We start from the raw sequence: 20,485 nt of genomic DNA on the forward strand, positions 1-20,485 counted from the left end.
ATTGAACGTGTTTGTGCATTATCGAAAAGTTGTTAAAGCCTTCTTTGATTTTGGTTTCTAGGTTTTCGAGCTTTCTTTAATTGAATTTAAATTTCTGGCAGCTTTGCCATAGATGAATTCCTATAACTAGGAATAGCCTACTTTCATTTGGGTCAATTTAGTGTCTAGCTAGTCTAATTGGCTATTTTCCCTAATCAATTATTCACTCAAAAAGTGAATAAGTATTGAAAGAGGAATTTAATTCCTCACTTTTCACTTTTACAATTTAGAAAATTGAGATCTTTCTCTAAAATCCTTTTCTGAAGGATTGGTTTTCTATTTGTTGTGAGAGCTATGACCGTGACATCTTTGCGAGGATGGACTCATTGGATCCAGCTCAGGGGGACCTTGCTTTGCTTTCATTTTTGGCTACATCTATGGGTTACTTATTTTACTTGGCTATTTTATGTTTTAGCCCTTTTGGCTATCAGGTAGGACTCTCCTATTTTCATGTTTCAACTCTATTTCTAGTGTTATTTCTAGTAGGTTTTTGTTTGAAGGTTGAGAACTAGTGTTCCCCTCTTTTTATGTTTGTTGGTTCTACCCAATTGGTTAGATATGAACATTTACCTAATTTTTGGATGAGGGTTTAGGATTTCACACCATTATGCTATTTGTTTATGCATACAGTGTCTAAACCCAAATTTTATTGGATTTTTTGGGCTTTTGTGCCCAAAGACCAAATGGGATTTTTAATGAAGTTTTCCAATTTTTGCTTTTCTTACCTCATTTTGTGTATTGCCTATTTTCTCAAGTTTCTTGGTATAATGTTGGTTATGCACCTAGATCATCCATTTAGATATCAGATAGACTATTGTTTCACTTTTATGTTTCATTAGGATGCATGTCGCATCTGTCCTCCAGAGCTTATTTTTGGTTGAGTGGCATTTTTCTTGTGTTCTCATCTAGTCCTTGTGTTATGATCTTCATAATGGTGGTGTGCCACACACAAGTACATTTGTTCATGCACCTAAATCATCCATTTAGATGTCAGTCAGACTATTGTTTCACATTCATGTTGCATTGGGATGTGTCACATCTGTCCTCCTGAGCTTGTTTTTGGTTGAGTGATATTATGCTTGTGTTCTCATCCAATCCTTATGTTATGATCTTCGTGATGATGGTGTGCCACACATGAGTATGTGCACGTACATTGTTGGGTGACTTCCAAGTCTTGATCTCCCATTTGTATTTCAATGGAGTTATGATAATTTAGGGTTGAGTTGGGAATATGCATGCCTATAGGCACTCATTGTTGGATGGGAATGGGTAGGGTAGGGTAGCATATTGAGGGGGCTTCTATCTTGTAGCCTAGTGACCATTGTCTAGTGGGTTGGCAAAGGAAGTTTTAAGTAATTGATAACTAAATAATACACTGGGTGGTAATAAAACTTAAAGATAATAAAATGTGTGAGCACTCAATTCAGTTCAAGGACATAGTGCGAGAGCCTTCCATTGGGGATTTGGTTCCACACTGTTCCAAGCTTGGGCTTGTTTTCTTTATGTGTGTTTGTGGTTGGATAATTATCTCCATCAGCATGATGGGAGTGCACCTATGAGTTTCACGTGTTTGGGAGGTGTTGCTACCCATACCACTGCTAGGGATCAGTGTACAAAGATGGTCTATTATCCCAGTGTGACCATTAATGGATATTTTCACTTGGTGCTTCAAGTTCCAAAGTATGCTTTCTTATTGGTAGTTTGGGATGTTACGCATAGGGGATGGCTAGGACCTTTGAGGTTCCATGATGCTATTATGGTTGGGAGGAAGCATACACTTAGCTTGTTATTTCAATACATTGCAATGTTGCTTTCAATGCTTTCCCTTCACTGCTATGTTAGATGGTAAGATTTAGTTTGGTCTTGTAGTTATTGTTTCGAATGTCTATGCCTTGACTATAGATCCAGTACTCCTCATTGTGGAGGTTCTTAATTCTTTTTTTATCCCCTTATTTTTCCTGGAGATTTTCTTTCTTTTCATGGGCAACCATGCATCAGCATTGGGAAATACTTTAAAGTATCGCACACCTAAAGAAGAAGAATCATGTGATACTAGAAAGTATCACATTTCCATATAAATTCTATTGTGTGATACTTTAAAGTATTGCATGCCCATAGAAACTCTATCATGCAATACTTTAAAGTATCACATGCCCATTAGAGAAGGGTCGTATGATAGTGGTAAAGTATCACATGCCTTTAGGAGAAGTTTTTTCTAGATCCTGAAAGTATCGCACTCCTTTAGAAATATTGCACGATACTAGAAAGTATCACATAGTCTTGAATTAAAGTATTGCCAGGGTCTTGGAAAAACTTGTCTGGGCAGACAAAAAACACTTTTTGATTTGACCAAAAATATTTAGAGGTGTTTTGGCTACCCTCTATGGTGTTCTTGAATACCATGAATTTCATTTTGATTTCAAAATGTTTCAGATTCAAAATCATTTACATCATTCCATGGTTAGGCATTTTGGTCAATAGTGGAGTTTGGAGATCTATTGGTGTTCGGATGTTTGTTCAACCTTCCATTGTGATCTTTGAGATCCTTCAACGTCATATGTCGTATACATCCATACTTCTTTTTTTTTAAATAATCTTGGCTTATAAATATCCTTGTTTCCAAGGATCTCTAGTTGGGGTATTACATTTGTGGTCCTATTATAAGTAAATGGGAAAGCCTTAAGACTGACTCAAGGAATAGTTTTAAGGACTTGATATAAAGTAAAGTGTTTTCCTTGTTTGTAAAGTGTAAGGGAATGTGAACTTTTCATGGAAGTGCAAACAAGAGGAGAGTGTTGGGTAAATGTGAGTGAGCAATCCAAGAGATTATTGCATGCAAAGTTTGTGATCTGGTATTGAGATTAGAAGGCACAAAGGTCTAGTTGATAGGACATAGAAAAAGGAAGGAGAAGTATAGTTTAATTCTATTATTCTACAAGGATCATTTGGATAGTGGGTTCGTTGGTCTTTCCCCTAAAACTATTTAGACAGTCCATCCATCTAGCTTCCACAACTCCTAATAGGGTTGGCACAACTCCTAATATGGTTAAAATCTCCTAAAAGTAGTTCAAAGTCTCTAACAGGGATTCAAAGTCTCCTAACATGGATTGATAGTACTAAATGTTTTTATAGACTCCTAACAGGGTCCATCCTCTAACAAGGAACATTTATATTAGTACATCATCTTGTGGGTACCATAACCACAGGGATTTTCCATCTGCTCAAGGGTTTCCCAAGTTAATATATCTATTTTATTGTGCATGAGTATCTTATTATTATTTCTAATTGTATTTCTTCAATGGTTAAGTTTTAATAAGGTTGATAATTGTGATAATAGTTGGAGAATTGATTCACCCTTTCCAGCCCATTCTTAGTTATATTTTTGGACTATATATTCTAACAATTGGTGTTAGAGCATCGGGTTCTTGAAGGGAAAGCTTAACAACTTTGTGGGATCACTAGTGAGTCATTTTAGAAAGGATAGTCATAAGTTTGATGAGGTTAACTATGAGACTTGGAAAGAGAAGATGAAGACTCGTCTACTATGTATTGTTCTAGGTTATTTGCTTTTGAAAAAGAATAACAAATAAATTGTGAAAAAAGAAATTCTTAAAGAATACATCAAAGTAGAAAGAGATTTGTTCATGTACAATACGAGAGCTAGAGAAGTCTTACTATTAGTTCTTCTTGAGAATGAATATAGCCAGGTAAAGTCACTAGATATATCTCATAAATTTTGGAAAGCTTTAGAATCTACTTTTGAAGGTGATACACATAAAAAATTGATAAGATAGAAGAGTTGGATATGCTTATTTCAAGATGCTAGAATGATGGAAGATGAATATGTAAGAAACCATGTTAGTAGGATATCTAAGATTTTTCCAATAATCAAGTCATATGGTGAAACCAAGGAAGAAGATGAGGTTATGTGGAAGATCTTGAAAACTTTAACACTGTCATTTAATCAAGTAGTACAAATGATTGAACTTTTGAAACCCTATTCTAATAAGTTCACAAGAGAACTTTTCTTGGAAGATTGGAAGCAAAAAAATTAGTTTGAGATGTGAAGAATTGACTAAGAGTGGAGACATGTTTTAGTGCCTTAAGTGTTCAACCATGTCTATCTACGAGTGTAAGAACTCATGAAGATTTGGCTAGTAGTAGTAGAAATAGATTTAATGAAGATAAGAATATTGAAGAATGTATAGCCCTTCTTGTAAGAAGAGAACCAGATGGTAAGAGTATCTTTAAATGTTGGACTTGTGATAAATTTGGTCAAGATGCATCTAAATATCCTAAAAGAGAGAAAAAAGTATAAAGGAGATTTTATGCCTAGAAGACCTAGAATTTGTTTGTATGCAAATGTAGATGAAGGATCTAATGAAAGAGTTCAGAGTGAAAGTGATGATAAGCAATGATTTGTAGAAATTAAGGAAGATGATTTGATATAGAAATTAGAGAGGAGAAAGCTCTAGTTTCCCAAGTTGAAAATAAATCTAATTGGATAATAGACAATGGATGTTTGCATCACATGAATGGTGATATGAACAAGTTTGTTAAATTTAGGAATCATGATGGAGGTATTGTTAGAGTTGGAAACAATGCTTACTGACATATTACATGAATTGGATCTATTACACTTAATGGAAAGACTAACATTGATGATGTTTACTTTGTTGAAGTTTTAAAACATAACTTGTTGAGTGTTGGATAGTTGGTAGATAAAGGTTATCAATTTCAATTCATAGAAAATACCTGCATTATCAAAGATAAAGATGGTAAGTTTATTAGAACGTGAATAAGATCTAGAGGCAATGTATTTCATTTGAATCTTACAGAGATTGAGATGTTTGGTTGCAAAAGTGGATAACAGTTGGTTATGGCATAGGAGAATTTTTCATATAAACTTTAATATCATTGTGAAGATTAGTAGCACACTTTTAGTTAGATATTGGCCTAAGATTACGAATCCTACTAATATTATTCGTAAAGAATGTATCACAGCTAAGTAGAACGTATCATTTCCTAGCATGACATTCACTACTAGAGAGAAGTTGGAGATTGTTGACAAAGATTTGAGTTGCCCTACCAGGATAAGAGGATTATGTGGAGAAAGGTATTTCATGATTTTCATTGATGATTTCCCTAGAATAATGTGGGTAGCATTTATTAAAGAGAAATGTAATGCATTTGAGAAGTTTAAGATATTTAAGAATAGAGTTGAGAACAAATTTGGTGTTAAGATAAGAATGTTTAAGATTTGATAGAGGAGGAGAGTTCACCTCTAGAGAATTTAACATGTTTTCTGAAAAGAATGAAATTAAGAGATAATTATATTCACTCGAGACCCTAAGAAAAATGGGATAACAAAAAGGAGAAATATATCTATATCAAAGGCAACAAGAGCAATGATGTTTGAGAATGATATATCCAAAATATTTTTGAGAGAAGAAGTTAATGCAACAATATACTCTATGAACATAGTATAGATTAAAAAAATTATAAATAAGAATCCTTATGAGTTATGATTTATTCACACACCTTCAGTAAAGTATTTCAAAATCTTTGGAAGCAAGTGTTACATATAGAGAGATGATGATGTTGGTAAGTTTGATCCAAGAAGTGATACAGGTATGTTTCTTGGGTACTCTTTGAAAATCAAAGCTTATAAATATTTTAATCATAGAAACAAGACAATAGTGGAATGTGCAAATATAAAAGTTGATGAAAAGTTTGGAAGTAAGGAAAAGATGGTGAATTGTAATTTTTGATGAAGAAGAGAAAAATATTAAAACTATTAGAAAGAATGTAGAGGTTTTCTTTAAGACTAACAGTGATCCATAGAATCATGTTCAAATTGTTGAGAAAAAAGGAGAACAAAGATCTAAACAAGAGAAGAAGTAAGAGTTGAGTTAGAAACTCCTACCTCCAATAGGAACCTAATAAAGAATCACCCACTAGAGGAGATAATTGGAAGCCAAGACAAAGGAATGATGATAAGAAACAAAGTTAATGAGGAATTATGTTTGATTTCTCAAGTTGAACCTATGAGTACCAATGAAGCATGCAAAGATGATCATTGGATCAGATTATGAAGAATGACACCTGGGAATTAGTTCCATGACCTAAAGAAAAGAATGTTATTGGAACCAAATGGGTATTTAGAAACAAGATGAATAAATGAGGTGAAGTTGTAAGAAACAAGGCTAGACTTGTACGCAAAGGTTATTTCCAATAAGAAGGAATAGACTATGAAGAAACATATGCCCCTGTAGCCAAAATGGAAGTAGTGAGAATGTTCTTGGATGTTAAATCAGCCTTCCTGAATGGATATTAAATTAGCCTTCTAGAATGGAGAACTTGAGGAGGAAGTATACATTGAGTAGCCTGAAGGTTTCCCTCTAATAGAAGAAAAAGATATGGTATGCAGATTGAAGAAATCTCTATATGGTCTAAAGCAAGCACCAAGAACTTGGTATGGAAGGTTGAAATTTTTTATGGAAAAACTTGGATTTGCTATAGGTACGGTAGATAGTAACTTGTAGCTGAAAGAAATTGAGAGTGGTTTGCTAATAATAGTAATATTTATTGATGATATAATATTTGGAGGCAATGATAAAGCAAGTGATAAGTTTGCTAAAGAAACGAAGAATGAGTTTGAAATGAGCATATGATAAGAGAGATGAAGTTCTTTCTAGGTTTGCAGATTGCGCAAAATAGTGATGAAATTTTTATTTCACAAGTGAAGTATTTAAAAGACTTGTTGAAAAGATTTGGCTTAGAAAGTTGTAAGCCTATTGGTACACCAATGACAACTAGTCATAAGTTATCTAGCAAAGATGAGACACCTACAGTTGAGAAAACAAAGTATAGATCCATGATTCGATGTTTGCAATATCTGACTCACACTAGACCAAATATGGAAAATGCAATTTGAATTATAGCTAGATTTCAAGTTGATCCTAAGGAGTGTCATTATGCAATAGTAAAGAGGATATTCAAATACTTGAAGGGAACATTTGAGTATGGGATATGGTATCTCAAATCAAGTGATTACACTCTATGTGCTTATACTTCTTGGTAAACAGATTGTTCTTTCTTATAATAACTCTCAAATTGCCCAAATGTATAAATAACAACTGAATGCAATAGTTGGAAAAATTATATTTGATAACTAAGTTCTCTCTAAATTATAGGTACAACTCCCTTGCATATGCTTTCCAAATAATTTGTTCATTTCTAATTTGACTATGGTATGTTCTTGACTGGAGAATAGAAGAGGTAAACCATGTTAGGCCTAGGCAAGACTAACTTGGGCAATACATAGGTCTTGAGATGAGATCAATTCCAGAAATTTACACATCTTATGAATCTATGTAATTGATAGTGCAATTGTGAAGATTTACAATATGAATAAAATGTGGGATGAAATGATATGAAGTTAAGATGCAAGGCCATGATTTACACATCACAATAGAAGTATTTCTTTTCACTTTAACAATTCTTTAATTACTTTTCAGTTTGTTAAATTGAAATAGGAAACAAGTTTTAGTTTGTTTTTAGATTTCTAATCTAACCTGAAAGAAACACACAGACTAAACTATAAATGGAAGTGTAAATCAATGGTATTAAAAACTTCCTTTCTTGTCTCTGCAACAATGAGTATTTCACACCAAAAAAATTTGACCCTTCTATTAACTCCCTCTTATAGTTCATGGCCAATTACAAATTCATCAGTTACATTAATAGACTACTTGAATCATTTAGAAATCTAATAGCCATCAGTTACAATTAAATGCATTAGAGAAATAAAGTAGAAACTATTAGAATAGAAACTATTAGAAACTCTCAAAATGGTTCATATTCTTCTATGATCCATAATAGTCACCTTGGTGTCAAAATTTTATATTTCATATCCTAACAGTGACAGCAAGTTAGAATCTCTGTCGTTGATCTCCTATCAACAATCATGATTTAAAAATGACAACCCTTTCATCTTAATCCTTGTTGCTCTTTCGCAATTTTCATTCATATGATACCTTTACCTGATCACTAACTATTATTTTATTTCACAACTTTGTATCCTAGAATATATTTTTTCATCACTTAATAGTATGACAGTGCAAAAAATTATTTCTTTAACTGTCAAATGTTTTTCGCCTTTTCACAACTTCAAATATCTTGAATTCTTTGTAGCTCACGACCTTATAATAAATCTTATTTGTCACTTCGCAACTACTCACTACGTCATTTTACTAACCACAAAAAGGTAGCAATGACTGCATCTAACCATGTTCACACCTTCACAATGTTAAAATTAACTATTATTTCAAACCTATAATGTAGTGAAATCTCTTAATTCTAACCACATCACTTCTTTGAAACTCTTAATAACTTAACATATTTATCCCTTGCGATGTTGCAATCACTATTTTGATTGATAGTTTCTTTACTTTGTAGCTTCACAACTATTAATCACTTAACATCTTTAGACCAAAACTAAGTTGTGATGATGTGAACTTAGCTTATTTGGTTTCGTAAGCTGAAAACTTTTGACTCTATGATTACCTTTGATGATGCAATAATTATTTGGATTTACTTGTTATCTTGTTTGCAAGCTCACAACTTGGAATCTTAACTCATCATTTAACTCTATGACAGCGTGGATACATGCTTTTGCTCTATTGCCACCTTAACTCTAGGTTACTTCTAACCATGTGTGAGCATGTGATAACTATTTGGCTTAACTGCTAGCTTGTTTCTTGCACCTCCTCAACTTGAAATCCATAGATTATTTGACCTATTGTGATGTTGCAATACTTTTGCACTTAACTGTTCAGGATGCTTTTTGCAACTTCTCGATTTATCTTTTATCATATGGAATATAAGATACGATGTTGCAAAAACCTTTGCTCTAATCTTCATCTTACAGTTAGGAATCCATCTCCTAGGGAAATTGACTTTTCAATAGGTGGCATTGATATTCCAATGTATTTGCATTGTTGATTTGATTTTTACCTTTGTTCTCACTACCTTTGGCTAGGGTATTCATCATTATAAAGAAGATTGAGCATTTCTAAAAGCTTCTACCACCTCCTCTATATTTGATCAGAAAATCAACCATTATGAGCTAAAACCCACCAAGGAGAAGGCAGGTTGGAAATTCCTAAGGAGTTACAATATGAAGACTGGGAATTTGAATTTCATCTTCAAAGAAATGCAATATGTTGTGACTAAGTAAAATATTATCTTTATCAAGTTAGGTACTAAACTTACCGATTAAGATACATAAATTTAGGATAACCCACCCAGTTCAGAAGAAGAGAAGGAAGATGAGGAAAACCCAATAAAAACCTCCTAGCCTAAGAAAAACTAGACCTAGATGTTGGACTACCTTCTAGCCTTTCCCTTTGAGATTCATGACATGGCTTAACTACCTCCTGTGTTCTATAAGTATAGTGGTTGTATGGGGCATTAACAGGTTGATCTTTTGGTGCAACGATAACTCTAGCTTGTAACAAGTTGTATCAGACCTTGGTTAGAGGTTTGAATCTCCTTGGGTAATGTTGAGGGGGGAATTGTTGGACTAATTGTGAACTTTCCCCTTCCGGATTCATGACATGTCCTAATTGCCTCTGTTTTCTATAAGTATAATTGTTGTATGAGGTATTAACAAGTCAATCTTTTTGTGCAATGGCAACTCTAGCTTGTAATGCAAGACTAATCATAAGATAATCAAAAGACTGCCACTTTTAACTTGACATCTAAGTTTCATTTTCTTTAACATGTGGAGAACAAAGGTGGGGGTGACAATTGGATCTATCTAGGGACTTGGATGTTTGCATAGCTGAGCAAGGAATCATATACCTCTAGTTTCACAAAAGAACAAACAAACGGTGACAACACAACCAAACAAAACAAGGAAAAGGGAAAAAAGGTAAGGAAACTAACTAGGGAAACAAAAATAGGAACTAAACATAACTATAATACAATATAGGGGTTACCTATTTTCAATTGGAAACTTGGTATAGCTTCAAATCTTGACAATTATAGGTCAAGGATAGTACTTCACCATCTCAATATACCAACTTGAAAGAGATTCTTTTGAAATCTTGATGAATGGTCAATGGACCCTTGTAGAGTGTCTCAAATTTTTCATGCATATCTTTAGCAACTCTTCTCTTGTCCCACAGCAACACCATATCTCCTACCTTGAACTTTCAAGGTTTGGCTTTCTTATCAAACATGTTCTTTACCTTCATCTAGTGTTGTGTAATATGATCAACAATTTTCTCTCTTTCTTCCTCAAGTTTTCTTAGGTATAGGATATGTTTATCAAGGTCATTTCTGTAAATGTCATCTATTATTACCATTCTCAACTTGTTGTTAGCCAATTCTAATGGTAAGGGGAGGCTTGCCTCAATTCCATAAACAAGTTCAAAAGGGGAAATGCCAATCACCCTCTTCGAAGTCACTTTGTCAGCCTAGAGTGCCTCATGAATTTTATTTTCTCAATTTTTGTGGTTATCTAACACAAGCTCCTTCAAGATGTTGATCAAGTTTTTATTTTTGGATTAACCTTGACCATTTCCTTATGGAAAATAGTCGTAAAAGTAACTAATTATTATGCCATATTTAAAACAAAATTCAGCCATTTCAATGGAGTAAAAATAAGTTGCATTATCCATCACTACTTTTGTGGGTATCCCTAATCATACCATGATGATTCTCTTCGATAAACTAGCACACTACCTAAGTAGTAGTTCTTTTTGTTGCCTTGGCTTCCACCCACTTTGTGAACATTTGAATACCCAATGGTAAGCATCTCTGAACATTCTAGGCTAATAGTAACATTGCCTAAGTATCATGAAAGCAGTGACTAAAGAGGAGAAGTGTCCACCACAAGCTTCACTATGGAATGTCTTCAACAATCTCTTGTTGTTGCTTATCTACATATCTAAGGAAGGTTCAATATATGGACTTGTTTTATAATTTGTCCTCCCAAATAAGGTATTTGGTCACCTTCATCTTTAGATCTCTCATTTGTTTCATTGTTAGCCCTTTAGGACATTCTCCATAAATTAAGAATTATAAGATATTCTCAAACCATGGATCCTACACACTCACTGTTAAGATTAAGTGATTTACTTTAGGTTCTTTATCCACTTGATTTTCTACCATAGCTCTACACAATGCACTCCTTCTTACTAGCTTTTTGGGTTTGATCTTTATGTTGTATTCTTGAGTTTCCACTATCCATGTCCCTCTATTGTTAAATCCTACATCTTGTTGGGTCAATATGCTTTTCACTACTATATTGGGAACATACACTATAGAATGGTAGTGCAAGACATAGAATCTAAAATTATTCAAAGCCTTTACCACAATGAAGGCATGATTTTCTGCTTGGGAATACCTCAACTCATGGTATTTTAGGGGTATACTCATGAATGCAAGAGGATCTTGGACCCCCTCTCTTTTTTCCTGCATAAGAATGGATCACAAGGTATGCTAAGAAGTGTAACAGTAGATCATGATGTCCTTCTTATAGTTTGGGTGGTACAAAATAGGAGCGATAGCTATAGTTTCTTTAATAACTTTGAAAGCTTATTTTCTAGGATCACTCTATTTGAAAATTGCACTTCCTTTCATCATATCCATAATACATTTGGTGATCTCAGAAAATTATGGAACAAATCTCGTAAGAAACTTTACTTGACTGAAGAATATTTGACCTCAGTCTTATTAGATGGAAAGCTCAGTCTTTGAATAGCTTTGACCCATTCTGGATCAATCGTATACCTTCTTAGGACACTATGTGACCTAGTAGCTTCCCTTTCATCATGCAAAAAACTAATTTTTTTGGATTTAAGGAAATTACATGCTCCCATCATCATTACATAGTACTTTCCTCAAATCTCCTATATGATCATTCCTCTTCTTTGAAAACATTGTTAAGTCATCTAAATATACGACAATAATCTTACTTTTCATATCTACAAAATGAGTTTCATCCCTCATTAGAAAGTGGTGTTGACATTGATGATGCCAAAGAGAATTTTGTGATATGTGCAAGTCCCCCATGGGGTGGTGAAACTAATTTTATGTTGGTCTTTATTTTCCACTTCAAATTGATTGTAACCCGAGAAGCCATCACACATAGACATCATTTATGCACCTGCCATCATCTGTAATACGTGATCCATATTAGGAAGTGCATAATTATCTTTTAATGATGCCTGATTTAGATTATGGAAATCTACACATATCCTTATCTCTCCATTTTTCTTCCTAACTAGCACTATGTTAGCTATCCAAGTGGAATAATGGATCGGGTATATGATTCTTTCCTTAAGCATTTTATCCACTTCTCTGAATATGGCATCAACAACCATTGGATTGTAGCTTCTTTGTTTCTATAAAAATTGAGCAGCATCTAGTTTTAAAGGAATTTCGTGCCTAAATTTTCCATTCATGAAACTTTTTAAATCTTCATAACTCCATGCGAACACATCTTGGTATCTAAGAAATTTTTTTTAGCTTCTTCCCTTCCTTCTGGTGTGTAGTATTTTCCAATATTAATCATTCTAGGGATTTTTTCACATCCAATGTTCACTCCTTTTTATTCATCAGTGGTAGGTCCTTTCTCTGCTCTTTTCCTCTTGAAATAATTATCATGGAAATTAAACAATTTTTCCAATGATACGAAGTCGAGGGAATAATATTACCTTGTAACTGGATGATGCTAGATTCCTCTTTCTTCCATTTTCTGGGGTGACCTTCTTGACAACAACTTGAATCATTTTCATTAAAACTCCTAGCATTATCAAGAAATAGTTGTAGGCTCTTATCATTTTCAAATACCTACATGTATTCTTCATTGTCAGGAATAGATGGTCTATATATGACTTCCACATGATACCTTTCATCTTTAAATCTTGGGTGGGGCAATAGTAGGGATGAAAATATTGCTAATGAGTCTGCCTTTGAATTCAACTCTCTTGGCATAGACTCTATTGAGAAGGCATCTAATCCTTCAATGTAATTCCACACTCTATTGCAATGGTTTTTCAATTTATGATTTTTCATAAAATACTAACCCTTTACCCGATGGATAATCATTTCTGCATCCTCTCAAGCTTTTAGGATTTTCACCACATTTTCTTTTCCCACAATAATTTTGAGCAAGGCCTCATAGTCAGTTGTATTATTCATGTTACCAAATTCTAACTTGAAATAAAAAGGCTCTATCTTGCCATCTAGACGTATCAATATAATTCCTACACCTGAGCCAAAGGTAGAGCAACTTGTGTCGAATTATAGTATCCAGATTTGTGATGTTTCTTCCTTAGTGGATTTCTAAATTTCTACTTCTTCACCTTCATGTTCATCAATATTATCATTAGTGAATAGCATATAACTTTTGAAGTCTCATTCTTGATATAGGATCTGAGCTTTGGGATCATCTAATTTCAAAACAGTGAATTTAGCCTTCTCTTTAGATTCTAGCTTAACTTTCTTGCTACCCACTAGAATTATGGCCTAAGACAAGTCTAGTTTTATTTCTCCACCTAAATATCTACAAAAACTTGTACTCAAAAATAACCCATAGCTAGTAGGAATATTAGCAACCAAGATAGTCAACAATATTTTCTTCTCCAAATGAATAGCCTGGCCTACTTGAGCATCTTTGATTTGTCCAAGCACTGGGACGCTCTTGTTGTCCATAGAGTAGCATCTACCATGAACATTGGTGAGAGTGGGACCTAAGGCTTTAGCTATAGGTTAGGGCATAACATTGTTAAAAGCTCCTAAATCTATAATACACTTGTTCAACTTGTAGCCATTTATATAAAGGAATAAGTAGAAAGGCTCAGGATTTTTTCCAAGAAAGGTGGCTAGAACCATAGGTTCTCCTAATTCAAAAAGATTGGATGTCAAGGATTCATCTTCTAAGGTTGAGCAAACATTATGATTCAAATTTATATCATCTCTTTTACAATGGTCTATGAATCCCTTTAATTCAAGTGGATTATATTTCAAAAAATCTATAGGAGAAATTTGAATTTTGGAATCTTTTTAGAATTGAACAAAATCAAAGGGACCTTGTTCCTTACCCAATTGAAGAATCTTCAATCTTTGATAGGCATCCTTAGTACCTAAAGTAGATAGATCATGGGTTCTTGAAGGAGGATTGGGAACCATGGTTGTGCCTTTTTGACTTGTAGTGAGCATGGTGTATGTAGTACCATCTATAGACATAGCATTCTTCGTACCTTTCTGAGTCACTAATCGAGCATGAATCCATTTCAACCCTTGAGATTGAGGTACTCAATTTGTTAGTCGTCAACAAGTACATCATAAGAACTACTTCTGGGAAACTTTCACTATCATCGTCCATTGTTAGATGAGATACACACATGTTTCCTTTTTTATGGGGTGCTTCTATAGCCAACCTTGGATGTAGACAAGTGAATTGTAGGGCTCTACCATCATTATTTATTCCATCATTATTCCTTCTAGCCTGGTCATGGAAATTTCACTGCTAAGGGTTATTGAATTTGGGAAGCTATCTCTTCATTTCAATAAGCTCATTTGACAACTTTTGAATCATTTCCTCCAAAGAGGTAGTACCACTAGTACTGGTCTTAGTTTGTATCTCACATTTTCATCTTCCTACCAAGATCATATCATCTTCTAATTCCACAACCATTCTTTGTAGGATGTGTCCTTCTTAAATCAAAGCTGATATCAGGTGGCATGGCACTTATAAAAAAATATTTTCTAGTTTCCTACAGTAGGCCCATCTGCCATAGGAATCCTATTAGTGATTTTGTTAAAGTTGGCAAAAAAATCTCTCATGCTTATGCAAGCGTACTTCTTGATAGAAGTTAGCTATGATAATAATGTGTGTTCATCTTCAGCTATTTTTAACCTTGATTCAAGTGTTTTCCTCATTGTGACCCAGCTTGTAATTGTGGCATCACCTAAATGATAGAACCAATCAGATGCATCTTTGACCAGAGTTTCAACAAATGATATGATAGCCACATCTTCATGTCCAACCCCCAAAATATGAGTTGCTATAAGGAAAGCCTTGATATGTTCACTCGTACAAGTTTTTCCATCTCATGGAAATTTGGTAAAATTCTTCCTACAACCTCCAGGAAGTGGATGATATGCTGGAAGTTGTAAAGAACCAATCGCAATGGCCCAAGGACCTACCATGATTGTTTGTGCAAGGTATGGTACAAAATTAATAATAGGAGGAGAAACTACTCTGATTAGGGTTAATCCTTGACAAGTGGTAGATAATGGATTTTGTGCTTTGGGAGGTGAAGGTGGTCTCCTTCTTCTCTTCCTATCACTTCTTCAACGGGGTACTTCTAGCAAAGGAAAACCAAGTTCTGTAAGTTTGTCAAATGTAGGATCTTATCCATCTTGTTTCTTAACACTTTTGAGAAACCTATGTTGATCTAGAGTGTCAAATTAGTGTTATTGTTGAGCTTCACACTCAGCTCTTCTTTGTGCTCTATGAAGTTCCCTTCTTTGGATTTCTCTTTCTAGTGCTTCTATTCTAGCTTTTTCTTCTTCAAGCAATTGGCTAGTATGTCTATAGTGTTTATTATTCCTTCTATATCTCCAGGTGAATGTATTTAAGGAAGAAATTATGTCTTATTGGTCATTTTTAAAACCTTGGTTAGGTTGAAGCACAGGGGATACATTTTCATGAGGTAGCACCATCCTTCCTCATGATATATTTCTACTAGTCTAGTGACTGTTCAACTCTCTAGAAAAGTCACAAAAAATCTGTTGGTAAACAAATTCTTCTTTCTTATAATAACTCTCAAAGTGTCCAAATGTATAAAGAACAATTGAATACAATAGTTGGGAAAATGTTATTTGATAACTAAGTTCTCTCTAAATTACAGGTATAGCTCCCTTGCATACTATTTCAAAGAATTTGTTTTTCTCTAATTCTACTATGGTATGTTCTTGACTAGAGAATAGAAGATGTAAACCATGTTAGGCCTAGGTAAGACTAACTCAAGCAATGGATTGGTCTTGAGATGAGATCAATTCCATAAATTCACACATCTTATGAATTTGGATAATTGATAGTGCAATTGTGAAGATTTGCAATATGAATAAAATATGTGATGAAATGATATGAAGTTAAGATGCAAGGCTATGATCTACACATCACAATAGAAGTATTTCTTTTAACTTTAGTAATTCTCTCATTACTTGTCAATTTGTTAAATTGAAACAAGATACAAAACTCTCTCTTTTTTTAGATTTCCAATCTAACTTGAAAGATATACATGGACTAACCTATGCATGGAATAATAAATCAATGGTATTAAATACTTCCTTTCTTGTCTCTGCAACAAAGAGCATTTCACACCAAAAAAAAATTCCCCTTCTATTAACTTAGAAGAATACATATATAGGCTCCCTCTTAGAGTTCTTATGTAATGCTACACTAAACAAAAATAATAATAAACAGGAAACCATGAACAAGCATAATGAACCATAGAAAAAAAAATTATTTAATCAACATATTACAAGAACAAGAACAATGATTGAGTCACTCTCAATTTGTAGACCTCAAAATAGAAGAAGATATCATCCAAATAAATTTCCAAAATAATGTTAAACACATAAAGAGTTCAGTACAATAATAAAGTATGATATCATTCTTAGATGCCTATGTCCAACATATGGACTCTACAAGTATCAAATTCTATTTCAAGAAGTAACTTCAACAGTCTTCCTTAGCTACTAGTTATTCAACTTGAAACACCTGAAATACACACAAAAATGCAACACAACACAAAGAGGGTTCAGTACATACTGAGTTAAAAAGCGTAGTCCACCTGCATACATGTTAGAATAAACATATACAAAACCATAATGCAGATCTCTGAACCACATAACATAGTGCAATTCTAAAATTAATATGCAAGAAGTAACCATCTTCTTAACAATGCAAAATTAAACTCGCACTAAGAATAACTAGTAAATGAATCATATATATACTGAGGTGTCATCACTATGGTGCTAAGATATTGCATCCGTATATGGTAAGCTCATAGACAACACATAGTGGAATTCTCTATGGTATTCGTGAAATGACGAAATAGAGACTTGCCTTGTTCTTCGTACTTAACCTTACTGGTTTAAGTCATAGGTAAAGCCAATTATCTTTTGTATGTAACTAACCCACCCAATTTATCTTAAAATTGTCACTGAATTAATTAACTGAATAGGATAAATCGATATTCAGCCACCTTGATATACGTTGATTACAGCTATCCTTAAAATACACATCAAACATATATTCTAAGAATGCACATGCAACGAATAACAGTCAGTTTTCACATGATATTACATTCATCATCTTATAAAAATCTCATCTTCTACTGCCAGATTTGAAAGTAAACTTAGGTTATTTTAACAAAAAAAAAAAATGTTACAATATTAAGATCTCGTAAATATAACTAAACTATTACATCAATTTAATGATATTTACCTGTCGTAGTACTATACTACTTATTCCTACTGTTATAATAAACCAAACTTATCCTTCGAAATGACCAAGATAATAAAACAATGCACATATGATATTCTTGTTTTGAATGACATATCATCAAACACATATATCATAAATATATCGTTTCCATTGAACACAATTTCCAATTCAATATTGGATAGAAAACATCACTAGAATAATAGATTCCAATTCGCACACATATAATTTTCATCATAATATAAATACTATTGGCATATCTAAAATGCTTCAAAACAAATCAAATCAAATCATGTCTAACAATTCCCAACAGCATACAGTTAACTAAATTTTTCGAGCTCTGTTATTGTTTTGAAACAAAAAGAACATAATCGATGATACCGAGTGTTCATACAAACTCATTTCCAAATTGCCAAATTGCAAAGTTCTTACCCATGGACAACATATTTACTATTTAGAATCTCTAATATACTAACAGACAAGATGCGACACCAAATAACCAAATACCAATTTACGCAACCTCATGTAACTGTTATAAAGGAATTCGAACCATACTACAATGTTCAGACAGTGTATTGGTTATTATACATGGAAATTTTCAAACATTTCAATAACCATAAAAGATGCTATGCTAATAACATGTAAATTCAACATTTTTTTGCTTTCATACTAACTATTCGACAAAATGCCTTTGCCCTCGACTACGGTCATGAGCCCGTAATTTAAAGCAAACTAATGAATGAGGCCAAACCTCTCACCTATTTGCTGTAGAAAACCAAGTGAGCTTTGAGATATGGGTTTTCACAGAGCTTGCCTCTTTCGAAGCCCAAAAACATATTTGTTATTTCACAACAGCCAGCAAGCTAATTGCTGCAACCATGTGTTTCTCACAGGCTTAACACGGTGTAAAACACATGTTTGGGGAAAAGCCCAATTAAATATACATATAGCAACACCTAAAACAATATCTCCATAACTCTCATTCAAAGGTGGATATATATAGGGCTAAGCATTGCACACAATGCCATGCTCTGCATATACCCATCCTTCAGTGTAAAATTTACATCAAGAAAAATTGATAACCATTTGCAACATGCTAATCGATATCAAAATGAAATTGTAAACAAAGAGAGAGTAGGGTAAGAAATTGCCCCTACATGAATACTAAAGATGGAAAACGCTTTGCAATTCAACTCGATGCCAAAGCCCCAAAAGCTGAGTCAAATCTGGTAACAATCTTCATAGCTTACACATATAATCGCAAATGACTTCACAATGGAGTGAAGTAGAAGAACCTAATAATAACAACAGACAACTTCTGATGAGTAACTCCATCGAGCTTAACCAAATATGCAAGTTTCCCTTCCAACCAACACCCTTCATTATGTCGATACCTCAGCAACAAGATCATAGATGTTAAGCCAAACATAGCGATGCGGCCAAGTTTCTGGCCCAAATTTTGCAAAAAACCCAACTCGCAACAAGAATTGGCCAACCAAACCTTAAGTGCCATAACTCCTAATAACAAGCATTCAATACACATCAAGTATCACAGAGCCGCGTATTCAACTGTGTCAAAACCACCGCCATGAATTTGGCTTCCAACACAATGAATATGTTTTCCTCTTTCATGGTATTCGATACCCGTTTAGGGTTACATGATACTCAAGAGGTAATTAAACCTTTTTAAAATAGAAAATGTTTATGCCCATCTCAACTTAGGGTATTTAGCCCTTTTAATAACAAGTATATATATACAATGCAAACTGCGGTTCCTTTAAATAACAAGTTAATATGAGTCATGTAAACAAAACCATCTTAAGGTTATAAGTATTTAGAAGAATCAAATCCCTTTACAGCATATGCTTATATGCTATACTAAAAACAAATCCAATGAAATAATTCAATCCCTTCTCAGTCACACATACGTAAATACAATGACAAATAATAAATATATACAACATATTAACATTCAAATTAAACATACAATATATTTACTTTCTTTCCAAAGCATTCAAACACAGAAAGTAGTTTACAATGAGTTAAAAACATAATAAACATAATCGATACCCTATCAACATACAAATATTTATATGCCAGTTTCAAATCACAAAATCCTAAATCACCCTCACTGCTAATAACATAGTTCAAAACAAAAAATGCGTTCAGCATAAGTCTCATGTTTCAAGGATAGTAATATAACCAAGTTCTATAGAAATAAAAACATAACAACTGAAAGGAACTTATAACAACAAGGTCCTAATTTGCAAAAAAACCCGAAGTAGTGGTTAGGCATGACATCTTAGCTTAGCTAGTTACAGATTCATTAGTTACATTAGCAAAGTACTTGAATCATTTAGAAATCTAAAATTCATTAGTTACAATTCAATGCATCAAAAAAATAAACTAGAAATGGTTAGAAACTCTCAAAATGGTCCATATTCTTCTATGATTTGTAATAGTCACCATGGCACCAAAATTTATATTTCATATCATAATAGTCACAGCAAGTTAGAATCTCTATCATTGATCTCCTATCAACAATCACGATTTAAACATGGTAACCCTTTCATCTTAATCCTTGTTGCTCCTTCGCAATTGTCATTCATACAATACCTTTCCTGATGCAATAATGCAATTCACTAACTATTGTTTTATTTCACAGCTTCGTAGCATAATATCTTTTTATATGGCTTAATAGTGTGACAGTGCAAAAACTTATTTCTTTAACTGTCAAATGAATTTTTGCATTTTCACAACTTTGAATGTTTTGAATACTTTTTAGCCTATGACCTTGTGATAACTCTTATTCACCACTTCTCACTTACTCTTTTTACTAGCCACAACAAAGTAGCGATGACTGTTTACTAACCATGTTTGTACCTTCACAATGTTAAAACTAACTGTTATTTC

General features: G+C 33.5%; 1 protein-coding gene across 3 annotated transcripts in view; it reads right to left on the reverse strand.

Moving 5' to 3' along the window:
- Positions 1–20,485, reverse strand: part of LOC149579863 (uncharacterized) — a 289,230-nt gene that overhangs the window by 177,947 nt on the left and 90,798 nt on the right. The window contains exon 6 of one of the 3 annotated variants that reach the window (XM_089787361.1): positions 16,570–16,846. The exons of 1 other annotated variant lie outside the window; for it this stretch is intronic. In XM_089787361.1, coding sequence (XP_089643487.1) covers positions 16,833–16,846 — 14 coding nt within the window. In that variant the 3' untranslated portion in view covers positions 16,570–16,832. Of the gene's footprint in view, positions 1–16,569; positions 16,847–18,771; positions 18,868–20,485 lie in introns of those variants that run through there. One more of the 3 variants, XM_089787385.1, reaches the window with a different exon arrangement.

This window comes from Cupressus sempervirens, chromosome 1 (assembly GCF_028749045.1).
Source record: "Cupressus sempervirens isolate cs-2001-9-10 chromosome 1, ASM2874904v1, whole genome shotgun sequence".
Lineage (NCBI taxonomy): Eukaryota > Viridiplantae > Streptophyta > Pinopsida > Cupressales > Cupressaceae > Cupressus > Cupressus sempervirens.